General features: G+C 37.1%; 1 protein-coding gene across 1 annotated transcript in view; it reads right to left on the bottom strand.

The window, feature by feature from the left end:
- LOC308418846 (vomeronasal type-2 receptor 26-like) overlaps positions 1 to 12,205 on the bottom strand; it is a gene marked incomplete at both ends in the record, with an annotated part of 38,842 nt that extends 26,637 nt beyond the window's left edge. Inside the window, 2 exons of the mRNA XM_080914405.1 lie at positions 10,617 to 10,914; positions 11,991 to 12,205. Coding sequence (XP_080770531.1) covers positions 10,617 to 10,914; positions 11,991 to 12,205 — 513 coding nt within the window. The remainder of the gene's footprint in view (positions 1 to 10,616; positions 10,915 to 11,990) is intronic.
- Positions 12,206 to 15,783: the final 3,578 nt, after the last annotated feature.

Below are 15,783 nucleotides of genomic sequence, written 5' to 3' on the forward strand. Positions count from 1 at the left end.
ATTTTTAGATAGAAGATAATAATTTTTTTCCCAGATGATTTGGTTTATGTGTTCTCTATGTGCACTCCAGAAAAAATAAACAGATAACTTGCTTAGAAATACCATTTTTAAACCTAAATCCCACCACATTCTTCTCACTTCTCATGCAAAGGTAATTTTTGGTTCACCTTCTATAGAATGTATCAGGGCCACAGAGTGTCTATCTGGTTCTCCCTGTTGTGCTAAAACCTGTCAAACATGAGCATTTGCAAATCTGTCATTTCCTTTATCAAACCTTGCCTCTCTCTGACAATGGAAGTACAGGAACCTTAACTCTAAAGTCTTGTTTACGTGATGTCACACATAGGAAATTAGTTAAACAACAAATAGGAATCCATGGAGCATTTTAACATCTACTTGTGAAGTATATATTTCCCTGATGTTCTTTTGTGGATAATCTTTCTGTAATGTTCAATCCATTATAAATTTCCATAAAATAAGCTTGCTTAGTATAAAGGACTTACTATCTACCTCAATGAAAGTTGTAAAGCCTCTTCTTGAACAGGACCCTCTGGCCACCTCTGTCACATTCCTATCCTTTCTACCAGAAAACTTCAACTGAGATGACTAAGCTGCTGTTCCTATTCGCTAGAGCGCACCTCCTCTGGGGTGAGTTTTGTACAAGATCTCTAATTACTTAATCTGTTTTATCAATGATAAATTATTAAAATTTTCTCTACTTAATATTGAATATTTGTATAAAATAATTCCTTAAATGAGTTCCAGGAATCATTTTTTCATCAGGAAATGTATTTCCAAGGTCTGTCCAATACTTTCAGTCTGTCTTACTGAATCTTCTATCTCTTAACTGGTGATATCATAATATCCCAGTGACCCATGGCTCAGATGGGGCCTTGATTCTCCTTTCCCCATAAATTCTGTAACAATCTCCTAAAATCAATTGGTCATGAAATCTTTCCCTAATTCACAGCTAATAATCTGGCTCCATTATCTGACTGTTCACCAAACATCTGAATTTGAATGTTTAGTAAACATATAGCTCATTGAATCCAAAGTCAGGATAATTGAATAAAGACACTGAATACTTGTTAATTTATTGGAAGAGAGCAGTGGGTAGAGAAAAGTAGGAGAAATAGGAAAGAAGAAATCAGAAAAGGAAGTAAATATGAATCATTTGAGGAAAAAACTACAACATAAAGAAATATTAAATATTTAGTAAATGCACAAAAGTAAGGTATATAAATAGATGATATAAAATGACACAATTTTTATATTAACATACCGATAGTACATTCATGAGTCCCATCCAATTAAATTAAGAAAACATAAATTGTTTTGTAAAACATAATCTTTATAAAACATTAAACTTTGTTAATAATCTTATTTCTAAAACCCCAAATGAACTATTTTGAAACCATATATAAAAATATGTTTCACATATTACAAATCACATCTAAATATAAGGCAAGATTCTGTTTTAAAGAGACCTGTTGTCCTGCTGACAGGACAAGTTCGGGGTTCTTTCAGGTCTTCAATCCAGGTGTTTCTCTCAGGAAGACAGTTGTTCTTCTAGGGAGATGAGCTGACAAAGTAGAAAATCTATAGGTGGTCACTTCCTATGACATAGAGGGCTATGGAAGGCTGTCATCTCAGGAGAGAACTGATCTAAAATTGAACTAGTGTGGGGGTGGCAATGGGCACTAACAGCACCTCGAAGAGTCTCTAGGCACCTTAACAGGCCTGGATGAGGCTTCCTTAGGAGGAAGGTGTGGAAATGGAAGGTCACCGTGGCCAGGAAACTGGATAGTTAGGTAAGAGCAGGCTTGGTTTAGGCAATTTATGCCAAGAGATTTTAGTTTAATGTATTGGTGACTAGGTATTAACTTCAACATCAGTCCTCAACATCAGCTTAAAGAGACTGAATAACAAAGTATAATGCTATACATGCATGAAGATACCATAATAAACCCATTACTTTGTTGGATAACACTACATATATATATATATATATATATATATATATATATATATATAGACTGTGACAAATTTGACCAGAGGGTCCTGTTAAAGGAAAGGCTTTACATAGCAAGGTAGACACAAGTAAATGTCAACAGTTCATTGACTAGTCATATCAAAATCTCAATTTTACAATTCAGGGTAAAACCCTGATTCAAGTCTGCACTGTAGACAGTGATGAAGGAAGACTCTCTCACTCCAGGAATACCAACATTACTATCTGCAAAGTCCTGACACATGTTATCCTAAACAAAACACCAGTGGCTCGTGCTCTAAGGTCAAAGATTGACAAATGGGACTTAAAGAGATTGCAAAGTTTCTGTAAGGCTAAGGACACTGTCAAGAAAACAAAACAGCAGCCAACAGAGAGGGAAAAGAACTTCACCAACCCCACATCAGATAGAGGCCTAATATCCAAGGTATACAAAGAACTCAAAAAGCTAGATACCAGAGAATCAAACAACCCTATTAAAAATGGGGTACAGAGCTAAACAAAAAGTTCTAAATTAAGGAATATCGAATGGCTGAGAAACATCTAAGGATGTGCTCAACATCCTTAGCCATCATGGATATGCAAATCAAAACAACCCTGAGATTCCACCTCACACCAGTCAGATTGGCCAAGATCCAAACACAGATGACAGCAGAGGCTGGCAAGGTTGTGGAGAAAGATGAACACTTCTCCACTGTTGGTGGGGTCGTAAACTGGTACAACCACTCTGGAAATCAGTCTGGCGATTCCTCAGAGAATTGGACATAGTACTACCTGAAGATCCAGCTATTCCAGTTCTGGGTATATACCTCCGAGACACTCCAATATACAACAAAGACCCATGCACCACAATGTTCATAGCAGCTCTATTTATAATAGCCAGAAGCTGGAAAGAACCCAGATGTCCTCCAGTAGATGAATGGATACAAAAATTGTGGTACATTTACACAATGGAGTATTACTCAGCCATCAGAAACAATGACGTAACAAAATTCTCAAGAAAATGTTTGCATCTAGAAAATATTATCCTGAGTGAGATAACCCAGTCACAAAAAACCAGACATAATATGCAGTCACTGATAATTGGATACTAACCCCCAGAAAGGTCTGAACATCCCAGAAACAACTCACAGAATATATGAAGTTCAAGATAAAATAAAGGCCAAAAAAAATAAAAATAGAAGAAGAATAGAAAATGAAAAATCATTATGCTTCATCATTAGACACCAAGAAAAGTTTGACTAATTCCAGGTTACATCTTGTTTTACATGTACTTTATGCTCACTGTAACTAGTAAGATTTTAATGTATACTATCAAACCTTTAAGAAAAAAATCAAGTACTGACAAAAATGTATTCATATACTCTTTTGAAAAAATGCTTAAAATCTGTACACTTATTTTTGTTTTTTTAAAATAAAGTTGTTCAATTTATATAAAAAAAATCCTGGACCAGCAGTCCCCAAAGGTTTAAAGACTAGTGAGAATGAGATCTGGGCAGCCAGGGAGCAAAGAGATCCCTGCCAAGTGGGCACGGAAAGCGTGCCTCTGCCCTGTCTGATCCAGGGACCAGTAACTAGTAAGACCTTAATGCACACTATCAAACCTTTGAGAAAAAAAGAAAAGCCAAGCACTGACAAAAATGTATTCGTATACTTTTATGCAAAAATGCTTATAATTTGTTCATTTGTCTTTGTTTTTTTAATATAAAGATGTTCAAAAAAACAAAAACAATTCAGGGCAACCCTAATTCAAGTCAACAGTGTAGACAGTGATGAAGGAAGAGCATCTGGCTCAAGGTGTACCAACATGTCTATCTGCAAAGTCCTGACACAAGGTGTATGGTATGTCATATACCAGAAGCACACAGATGCACACATACTCATATAACCCCCCCCACACACACACACACTCACGTGCACATACTCTCAATGGGGGTGGGAAAACAAATAACAAATACTTATGGCACCTCCATGAAGTAATAATTCTTCAGTACTAGAAATGAAAGAGAATAAGAAAATGACACAAGATTGGATGTCAGAGATGACACATTGCATAGTGACCAATATTCACAATAATCACAAACAGAGATCCCATAATCAGATAGATGGCAGTAAGATCATAAACAGAATTTAAATAGAACTTAGCAAACAGGCTTTTAGTGGAGAAAATCTAAAATGTGGAGGGAAAATTCTAAACTACAAAACAGCTAAATAAAGCCTCTGTAAGTTAAAATGCAAGTCGGTCATATAAAAAAAAACCTTTGTAAATTTTCATCAACTCAATTAAGGGGTCTGGAAATGTAAAATGAATCAAGAAAGAAAGATGTGGGACTTAGCATACAGAGAACCCAACACACAGAACTGGCTGAGAACAGACACACAACACTCAGAGTGCCAAAGAGGAAATGGGAACAAAGGATCATCTGTCTACATAAAGTTGGAATAATTTGCATATGTTAGAGATTCCTTTACATACACTAGAGATTGTTTAAATAATCTACACAGAAAAACTCAAACGAAAAAGGCAACCAGATAAAGGACAGGAAATATGTGTAGCACATGGTCAGCAGCAAAGCACTGCCAGCTCCACAGTTCATGCTTAGGCTGTGTGCAAGAGATTTACTTAAAGAAATGACAACAACGTCTCAGGATGTCATGTTTGATAAATATTTTAACTGTGTTGAATATCCTTAACCACCAGGTGAAATCCAAGTTACAAATAGTTTTACTCTTTCACTTTAGTCATAGTTTTTTCATCATGAGAATATGTATCTGGGACTGAAAAGGTCCCTCAGCATTTAATAATATGAACTCTTCCTGCAGAGGACCTGGGTTCCATTGCCAACACCACTTAGGGCAGCTCACAACTACCCATACCTCCATATCTAGATGATTTAGCACCTTATTCTGTCTTTCTCTATGGATGCTGGGAGCTGACAGAATTAAGAAATTCCTTTAGCATGAGTAAAGCCATTTTGCACATCTCAGCGTAGGTTTCTGTTTCCCATAGTAGAGGTTTTTTTCCCCCAGAAATGAGGTGATTTTACTTTGGTAATGTAGCTAGTTGAGTAGAACAGTCACCCAGGCAACAGATCCTGCTTGGCAGAACCTTCTGTTACACCTCAGTAGTTCCCCTCTCCATGTAATTCTCCACAAAGGGTATTGTGAAAAGTCCTTTAGCTGGAAAGTCCCCTAGCCTCATGTTTTACTTTCTTCTTATACCTGTATAAAACTAACATGTGAAAAATAAATGTTTGTCAGCTTGATCAAACCTCTTGACTTGCTGTCTGTTCTTTGCAACTCTTGTCCTTTCCAAAAGCTGGCCTCAACACTTTCTCCCCAGAATGTTAGGACACCAATATCAAAACTCATGGCTGGTGTTTCCCCTTAACCAATAGAATCTTAGATAGGACCAAGACAAAAGATTGGACAAAAGGTTTCTCCTGGAGACTTAGGCTCTACCAATATCACACTGACAGAGGTCTAACTTTCACTGTGAAACCCCTTAAAGAGCCAATATACAACAGTAGTGCAGTTCCCTTCATGCCAAACCCTGTCTTATTTCCTCTACCTATCTCTAAGCCTCCTGTGCCCCACCCCCATTTCAACTACAAAAGGTCCTTCTGCCCAAGATCCAGGATCTGCTGGATCATCTGTACTTTCCGCTGGTCCTTTCATTACCCCCTTACCCTCTCCCTTATACACACCCACTAAAATCCTTATCCTGACCCTGGTAAACCAAACATACCTATGCCCAATGCCACCTTTCTCAATATGGTTAATGATTGTTGGCTTTGTTATCACTTTCAGCCCCTGTTCAATGAAGCTATTGCTGTTTTTGTTGATTTTTTTCTATGCCAATTCTTCACGGGAATGTCAGTGGCAGACCTCAAAATAGCAAGAAATGTCCCTATCACAGGTATCAGGCCCAGGGGTATGTGCTGGCTCCTCCAATTCACCCGCTCACTACTCCTACCTCTGCAATGTGACCTTTGTCTATGATGAGGCTCATGCTTTCATTATCCCCACCAATGAGACATGATGGACTTGCCTTGATGGCCTAATACTTGGCCTTTTCATCTCTGTCTTCTGCGAGCATGACCTGGACTTTGCATTCTCAGTAAGATGGTGCCCTGATTAACCTGCTATTGCTCTGATGAATTTTTCTATCTGAGTGATCAGTCTTCAGACACCTCTCCTGACCTGCAAAGGCAAAGGAGAGAGCCCATTTTGGCTATTACTATATCTGTTCTCAACCTAGAGCCTGTAGGAACTAAAACAGGTATTTCCTCCATTATACATTCAGACTCCAGATACAGAGAATTACAGATGGCCATTGATGAAGACATCCAACATCTCCACCAGCAGATTGATGACCTGTATTATTCCCTCTCCTCTTTGGCTGAAGTCATTCTTCAAAACATGTGAGGACTGACCCTCCTTTTTCTCCAACAGAGTGGTCTTTGTGCTGCCATCATGTAAATTTCTATTTTTATGTAGACAAAAGAGTAGTAGTCAAAGAAAGTATGAAAAAGGTAAGAGAAGGACGAGAGAGAGAGAGAGAGAGAGAGAGAGAGAGAGAGAGAGAGAGAGAAAGAGAGAGAGAGAGAGAGTTGGTACAAAAACTGGTTGTCAAATTCACCTTGGTGTCTACACTCCAGCCTAACATTTTAGGACCCTTAGTAGGATTATTTCTTATTTCTTTTGTTTTTGGGACTTTAATAGACTAACCAGCTTTATTAAACAACAAATAGATAACTTAAGAGAAAGACCAATTTAGATACATTATTCTAGGCTATCTGAGTAAGATCAGTTAAATATGGAAGAAGAAGATACAGGCATAGATCTCTCACCAGCCATCTCCACCCAACCCAAAGCATAAAACTTTTCCCAGGGACCAAAATATAGGGTCCATGTTTACAGTATGGTGGGCATCCCCAGAGATATTGGGAGCCATTCATTATAAAATACATTAGTGTCAATATTAATAGTTTACACCAGCTTCTATGATTCAGGTTGTATAGAATATCACCAGGCTATTCAGGCCACCTTCATGAATTCTGTGGTCAGGTTGTTAGGTAACATATTCTGCTCTGTTCTTTCTGCTGATCTTTTCACCTACTTCTCCATGACTTACCACACTTCTCCAATCTATTCTTGGCCCTTTTGTAGGTTTTCTGATAGTGCTGGCCTTTGCACCCAGGGACTTTAACAGGCTTGTGAAGTTCATCTGCCATCTAATTGACTTTTTTGCATCCAAATACAAGTCCATTACCAACTGACTTTGCAGATTGTGGTCTTGATGAACCTACAATGAGTCAGCCTCCTAAAGGGTGTGCATAGAACTCAGATCTATGCACACTTGTTTCTGAAAAGTGTGGGCACCAGTGAGAGGTTGAAGGCAAAGAACTGCAAAGGGGAGGACCATGCATTCTGTCTCTGAGACCCCTGGGAAGCAAACCTGGATCCTTAGAGTTTGGTGTTCAGAAGTACTCTTGGCCATTATTGAATCTCTTACAAGGACATTTAGAACCTCTCTTCAGAAATACACCATGTAAACACATCTAGAAGGATCAGTCAATGCTTCTCCTCTCTGGTGAAAGACCTTTGTCTCCAGACAGATAGATGTCCACTTGCCTATAGCCACAGGTGTCATAAACCAAATAAAAAGGAAGGATAAACTGGGAGCTGACAGAATTAAATTCCCTTAGCCTGAGTAACACCATTTTGCCTAGATATTGGCCTAGGTTTCTGTTTCCCATGGTAGAGGCCTTTTCCAAGCAATCAGGTGATCTCACTTTGGTTAGGTAGCTATCTGAGTACAACAGTCACCAAGTCAAAAGATCCTCTTGGCAGAACATTCTGTTGCACCTATATACCCCCCCCATATAATTCTCCACAAGGGTATTGTGAATATTTCCTTAGCTGGATAGTCCCCTAGCCCTGTGCCTGTGTTCCTTTTTCTACCTGAATAAAACTAGCATGTGAAAAATAAAAATTTGTCAGCTTGACCAGACCTCTTGACTTGCTGTCTGTTCTTTGTGTCTCATGTCCCTCATTTTCTCCTAAGTGATCATAGGTTCCTGTTGATTGCCCTGTGAGTCAGGGCACATGGACATTAGGTACACAGAGTAATACATAACATGCATGCAGGACAAAAAGTTATACACATAAAATAAGAAAAATCTTAATTACTAAAACAATTACGTTCTTTCTTTGTCTCTCTCTCATTCTCTGTCTCTATCTCTCTCTTTGTCTCTCTCTTTCTGTCTCTATCTCCAAAATATTAAAATACATCTAAATAAAAAGATTGAGTGGCTCAGTAATAAGATATACAAGTAAATTCAAAGGAAGTATTTAGGCCAGCAGAAATCCAACACAATCACAGAGACAAAAGAAACATGAACCTCCCAAAGTAACATGACACCTCAAAGATCTTAACTTCTTAATATCTGGAAATGGGGATAGTGACTTGGATAAAATGCCAGATGAAAAATGTAAAAGATTTTTAATAAAACTACCAGAAATGGGCTAAAGGCCATTCCTAATTTCCATTCATTTTTAGCTTGTAATCCTAGCACAATCATACAAATACGATAACTTGGAAAATTATCTCCATTCACATATGATATGTTTATGACTGAAGGTTTTCTTAAGGGCTCTTACTGGAACACTAAGCATGAAAAATCTCAGCCCTGATATACACTTTCATCAATTAACAACACAAAATAAACATGCAAACTAATAGATTTCTATATATCAATAATAAGAAAGAAATCATGGTGTTGCAGTAAATATTAAAAAGTGGTAACCTTTTATCCTGCTCTAGTGCAGAAGCCTGTGCCTTTTCTCTACCATGGAATCCCCACTTTATCCTCTTTCAGCTATCTCTCTTCTAGTGTTTAACTTTGGATACCAGTTCTTGCACGGAGCTGCAGGCTACTGTGCTGAAATCACTCAACCCAGCTCTTCCTCTACTAGAGGAAAACTTAGCTCACATTCTCCACAGCCAGGTAAAATATGACTCCACATCCATTAACTTATCAAACAGGTTTGCATGTTAAAATCTCAATTTACAAACTCGCCATACAAAAAGCTTCTAACCTCTACACAATCAGGATTGCTCTCACATGTTGTTAACAGGGGACTGCTAGTGTAGATTTGTCTCTACAAACTGTTTCAGCTCTGGAGGCCATGTTAGACTTCCTATGTTTTTAGATATTTTGCCACTCTCAGATTTTTGAGGGAGTTGAAGACTAATTTAGTTTTATAACCTACACAAGCTAATTAACTTTGAGAAAACCTAGTCATTTAGAATAGTTTCAAGTGGTAATAATTACACACAGTTAATCATTGAGGGTAATTTTTTTTTTGTTGTTGTTTAAGTAAACAGAAAGAGTGGTACAAGGATTTTCTGAAAGGACTATGGAAGCTCAGCAGATCATTGCATGGCTGATCAGGGGCCTATATGGAGTGAAAAGGCTGCAGAGAAAAGGGAAGGATCCTATGTCAGGAAAACAGAATGAGGAGCTGTTAGGTGTGAGGCCAGGGTCAATTAAGAAGCTGGTAGAAGAACCAATTTCAAGTACAATTATGCATATATTTCTTGTGAAAAATTGTATTAGTTATGAATGTCATAATTTACATTTGTCCAAAGTCAAATACATATAAGAAAAAAAATCTACTCATAAAAGTTTCTAAAATGAATAATAATGGTCAGGCATACTAGTGAATACCTTTAATTCCAGCCTAGAGAATTAAAGAAGGAGGATCTAAGTGAGGTTATTCTGGGCTACATTGGAATGTCAAGATCAGGCAACTTTGCATAGTGAGAACCAGTCTTAAGAGTATACAAATAAGTAAAGACTGAAATTAAAATAAATCAACATGTCAGCTGAATTCACTTTCCTAAGACTTAAAATATGTGAGGATACATTAAGCTCTGGATAAATGTAATTTGCAACTTAATCTATTCCTAAGTAATCCTTTCCAATTTTATTGCTAATTAGGATACAATATACTTATAAATGCTACCTCTCTAGCATTGTTTATAAGACATTATTACTGATCAAGAAATAGACTTGAAAACAAAGAAAAAAATTAAAACTTCCCTACCAACTGAGGGAAATTACTAACAGCCCAATCGTCCAGCCAGAGTATTCTGACCTCTTTGTTCTTTGGAAAAATAAATGTTATATGCAATCTGACCTGACAACACAGTAAAAAATAAACAGAAATATGTCTGTTGTAGTTATAGTGAAGATACATGAACAGAATTATTATAGTCCACATGTTCTGTAATGTTTTAAAACTGCATACCAAAGAAAGACAGTCTCAATAAAAGTACAAGGTAAATAAACTTTCTTGGAGTGATTGAAATACAGGTTTTAATTACAGTATCTACTTTTTCAAATGTAAAGGCTTTAAATTAAATTTGTTATATAAGCATGATTTCAACTTATGAATAAATTATATACTTTAGATTGAAAATAACTAAATAGTAAACTTTTAAGTAGTTTTATACCTCATTAATAAACAATAAATGGATTAATTGCATTTATTACTATGTTAGTATGTTTAACCTAAGGAACCAGGATTCCTTGCATACCTGTGGGACATTGTAGAGACTTAGAACTCGGGAGATCTGAGTTGAAATTCCTGTTGAAACACCTCCTATCACTGCAACCAGTTTATTAGTCTTCTCTGGCCTGCAGCTGTAGTTAGGAAGTGGGGGGCTCTCTCCTGAGAGCAAAGTCATAGAACTCTCTGTGACCCTCATCTCAGTAAAGTCAACATTGAAGATATAGAATCCCAGAGACATATTGAATAGAATATTTGGGTCCTTGTTGATTTTTTCTATAGCAAAAACCAATGCCAGTATGTGCTGATAATGTTTAGTGAGATATCTAGGAGGAAAAATTAGAAAGATCATCATCTGTCTTCTTTTCCAAATTAATTTTTAATTAAAATATAATTACATCATTTACTTTTCTCTCTTTTCTCCTTGTAGCTCCTCCCATGCTGCTTAAAATTCTGGATTTTTTCCTAACAATTTAAGTCCTATGAAAAATATACAGAGTAATCCAAGAAACAAACAGGATATTCTATATTAAATATGTTGAAGAATTAGTCTTGAAAAAGTTTTGTAGTACAAATTATTACAAAACTCACAATTTTCCTTAAAATTTTTTTTGAGACAGAGCCTTGCTTATTTAGTTTTGCTGGATTGAAACTCACTAAGTAACTAGGTAAGCCTCAGTCTACTAGAAATCCACTTACGTCTGTTTCTCAAGTTCTGAGATGAAATACTTGTACAACCAAAAACTATCAAATGTACAATTTTAGTTTTTAGTGTGCAATTTGTGTCTGGTAAATTAAAATTGAGAAGTACAGCATGTGGGAAATATAGCAAGTATGAATACAGTATTTCATGTGGTCTTAAAAGTTGGATAAACCTTGGAAAATACCGTGCTTGATCAACTACGGCAAATTAAAATAGTTCCGTTAAAGCAAAAAATATTATGTTCTCAGTACAATACACTTAATCAAAAGAAAGAAAATTGCTTCAAATGAAAAGTGTTTCCAAAGCCTTTTTATATATTTAGGAGAATTCAGCATGAATAGGAGAGTGACTCACAGAGCTATAGTCATGGCTGAATAGCTATTGGCATTTGGTGGCTACTAGGGAATGGTGGCTGAGTTTTGAGTGAGGTTTGCCCAAGTAGCTTGTTACACTCTAGATTATGTCTTATCCTACTACAGTACTGGCATGCCTAAATGAAAACAGTAGATCTAAAACTGTGAGTAAGTTATAGTCTGTGATGTTGGGGGAGGGGAGGGGAGACCAAGACATACCATGAAGAGAAAGAAAACATTGGACATTGGAGTGGAAGTAATTGAAGAGGGTTTGATCAACAAATATTTTATACATTCTAAATCCTGAAATACTATTTTTTTTTAAAGAGAGAAGCCAAACACTTACGCAAGAACATGTTCCCGTTTAAAGGTTGTATCTGTGAAGTCCTGTACCCTTCTAGCATCTCCACTAATCACTCTAAGGGAAAAGAGTCCTCCAATGACAAAATCCCCGTCTTGATAGTAGCTAGTAGAATCAGGTATAATTAAAGTGAAACAAGAAACTTGTTCCTGGAATATAATGAAAACAACCAGGAGAGAGAAAGCAATAAGTAATTTCATACTAACATTGATAAATAATTGATAAAACCCAGAAATCTGTTCAGTTTAAAGTCTGTGACTAATCAACCCTGATAGTACATCAACAAACACAAAGAACATGTGTCGGTCTGGTCTGTGTGGATCAAGTGTATAAAGAATTGTTCTGTCCTGATATAGGCTTACCAGGATCCAAACACTTCTGTTTCCTAGGAGTAAACTTTGCTTTGCACATACTTAGCCTTAGATGATGTCCCCTTTACAGAGTCACTGTTGGTCTCAAAGGGCTCAGGAACCCCTGACTTGGCACTTGGGAATCCTGAACCTCAGCAGAAAAACACACAATTAAGAAGAAGTGTGAAGTCCTCTAAAACACCCATGGGATGTGTCCACTCAGTGAGCTGAGACTCCTCAAAACCCTAAGGTAAATAGAAACTAACCAGTGGTGACATAATTAAGTCATAAATGGTCATCTGAAAGAGGCATCAGAGGGCTCACTGTTCTGGGAGTAGGGGTTGGGGGTGGAAGGTTGGATCCTTAATCCTTTAACAAGTGTCATTTTAGAGTGTTTCTGTAAGGCAAGGCCAAAGGCTTCAAGTAGAAAATATTATTTATGATTACTTTATGGGCTCAATTATCCACTTGTGTATTTTTAGCATCTTACACTGTATATGCTTATAAGTACAGTGTTTTGAAATACATATACAATGTGAAAATGAAATATAAATATTTAATTCACACATCTTTTTTCAAGCAACGGCATGATTTCTAATTTTCTTACTTCATAGAAAGTGATTCATGGGGTACTCTTTGCTTTTAAAAATGTCTACTTTACATGAGGCTAAACGTGTCAGACATTTCTCTCTCTTTCTCTTTTCTTTTTTTAAATAGGATATTTTATTATTTACATTTCAAAGCTTATTTCCTTTACAGGTTTCCCCACTGCTTACCCCAGATCCACTCACCACTTACTCTACTTTTATGAGTTTGCCCACTCTCATTCCTGCCTCACTGCCCTAGCACTCTTCTACACTGGGGCATCAAGCCTTCACAGGACCAATGGCCTCCTCTCTCACTGATGCCAGATAAGGCCACTTCAACTCCTTCAGTCCTTCTCCTAAATCGTCCATTGGGGTCCTGTGTTCAGTCTATATCTGGCTCCCAGCATTCACATCTATATTTGTCAGAATCTGTTAGAGGCTCTATGAGATAGCTGTATCAGGATCTTGTCAGCAAACTTTTCTTGGCATCAGCAACTGTGTCTGGATTTGGTGTTTCCATGTGGAAGGGGTCCCCTGGTGGGGCAGTTTCTGGATGGCCTTTCTTCAGTTTCTGCTCCATTCTTTTTTTTTCCACTCTAAACAACGTTTTTTTACAAAACAAAGATAAATGTACAGTTTAAACATTTTTTGCTTAAAATTATACATTTTTTGTCAGTACATTTTTTCAGATTTTAACATAATTTTTACATAAAACTATATGAATATATTTTTTAATCAGTACTTGATTTTTTTCAAGGTTTGATTGTATGCCTTGAAGAGTTCATAGTTACAATGAGCTAAAGTATATGTAAAACAAAATGTAACATGGAAATAGTTAAATTTTTCTTGTTTTCTAAATATTTTTTTGTTTTGTTTTGTTTTCTTTATTTCTTGGACTTCATACAGTGTGTGAGTTGTTTCTGGGGGAGTGCAAGCCTCTGGAGTTAGCATCCCACTATCAGTGACTGCATATTATGTCTGTTCTTTTGTGACTGGGTTATCTCACTCAGGATGATATTCTCTAGATGCAGCCATTTTCTTAAGAATTTGGTTAAGTCATTGTTTCTGGTGGCTGAGTAGTATTCCATTGTGTATATGTACCACAATTTTTGTATCCATTCATCTTCTGAGAGACATCTGAGTTCCTTCCAGCTTCTGGCTATTATAAATAGAGCCGCTATGCACATTGTGGTGCATATATCTTTGTTGTGTATTAAAGTGTCTCTGGGGTATATGCCCAGAAGTGGAATAGCTGGGTCTTCAGGTAGTACTATATCCAATTTTCTGAAGTATCGCCAGACAGATTTCCAGAGTGGTTGTATTAGCTTGCAACCCCACCAACAATGGAGAAGTGTTCCTCTTTCTCTGCAGCCTCATCCAGCATCTGCTGTCATCTGAGTTTTGGATCTTGGCCAATCTGACTGGTGTGAGGTGAAATCTCAGGGTTGTTTTGATTTGCATTTTCCTGATGGCTAAGGATGTGGAGCACTTCCTTAGATGTTTCTCGGCCATTCGGTGTTCCTCAACTGAAAATGATTTGTTTAGCTCTGTACCCCATTTTTTAATAGGGTTATTTGATTCTTTGGTGTCTAGCTTTTTGAGTTCCTTGTACACCTTGGATATTAGGCCTCTATCTGATGTGGTGTTGGTAAAGATCTTTTCCCATTCTGTTTGTTGCCGTTTTGTTTTCTTGACGATGTCCTTAGCCTTACAGAAACTTTGCAATCTCATTAAGTCCCATTTGTTAATCTTTGACCTTAGAGCTTGAGCCATTGGTGTTTTGTTCAGGAAATTTTCTCCTGTGCCTATGTGTTCTAAGGTTTTCCCTACTTTCTCATCTAATAGTTTAAGTGTATCTGGTTTGATGTGGAGATCTTTGATCCACTTAAAATTGAGCTTTGTACAAGGAGATAAGAAAGGGTCTATTTTCATTCTTTTGCATGCTGAGTGCCAGTTGGACCAGCACCATTTGTTGAATAGGCTGTCCTTTTTCCATTGAATGTTTACTGCTCCTTTGTCAAAAATCAGGTGACCATATACATGAGGGCTCATTTCTGGATCTTCTATTCTATTCCATTGATCCACATGCGTATTTCTGTATCAGTACCATGCAGTGTTCAGCACAATTGCCTTGTAATATAGCTTGAGGCCAGGGATAGTGATTCCCGCAGATGTTTTTTTGTTGTTGAGGATGGATTTCGCTATTCTAGGTCTTTTGTTATTCCATATGAAATTGCACATTGATGTTTCCAATTCCATGAAGTACTGGGTTGGAATTTTGATGGGGATTGCATTGAATCTGTTGATTGCTTTTGGTAGGATGGTCATTTTAAAGATGTTGATTTTTCCAATCCATGAGCATGGGAGATCTTTCCATTTTCTGAGATCCTCCTCAATTTCTTTCTTTAGAGGTTTGAAGTTCTTGTAATACAGGTCCTTCACTTGCTTAGTTAGAGTCACGCCAAGGTATTTCATAGTTTTTGTGATGATTGTGAAGGGTACCTTTTCCCCAATTTCCTTCTCCACATGTTTGTCCTTTGAGTATAGGAAGGCTACTGATTTGTTTGAATTAATTTTGTATCCAGCTACTTTTCTGAACTTGTTTATCAGCTGTAGGAGTTCTCTGGTGGAATTTTTGGGGTCACCCAAGTACACTATCATGTCATTGGCAAAGAGTGATGTTTTTATCTCTTCCTTTCCGATTTGTATCCCCTTGATCTCCTTTTGATGTCTAATTGCTCCAGCCAGGACTTCCAGTACTATGTTGAATAGGTAGGGGGAGAGTGTGCAGCCTTGTCGAGTCACTGATTTTAGTAGGATTGCTTCAATTTTCTCGCCATT

The sequence above is a fragment of the Micromys minutus genome (genome assembly GCF_963924665.1).
Source record: "Micromys minutus genome assembly, chromosome: 3".
Taxonomy (NCBI): Eukaryota; Metazoa; Chordata; class Mammalia; order Rodentia; family Muridae; genus Micromys; species Micromys minutus.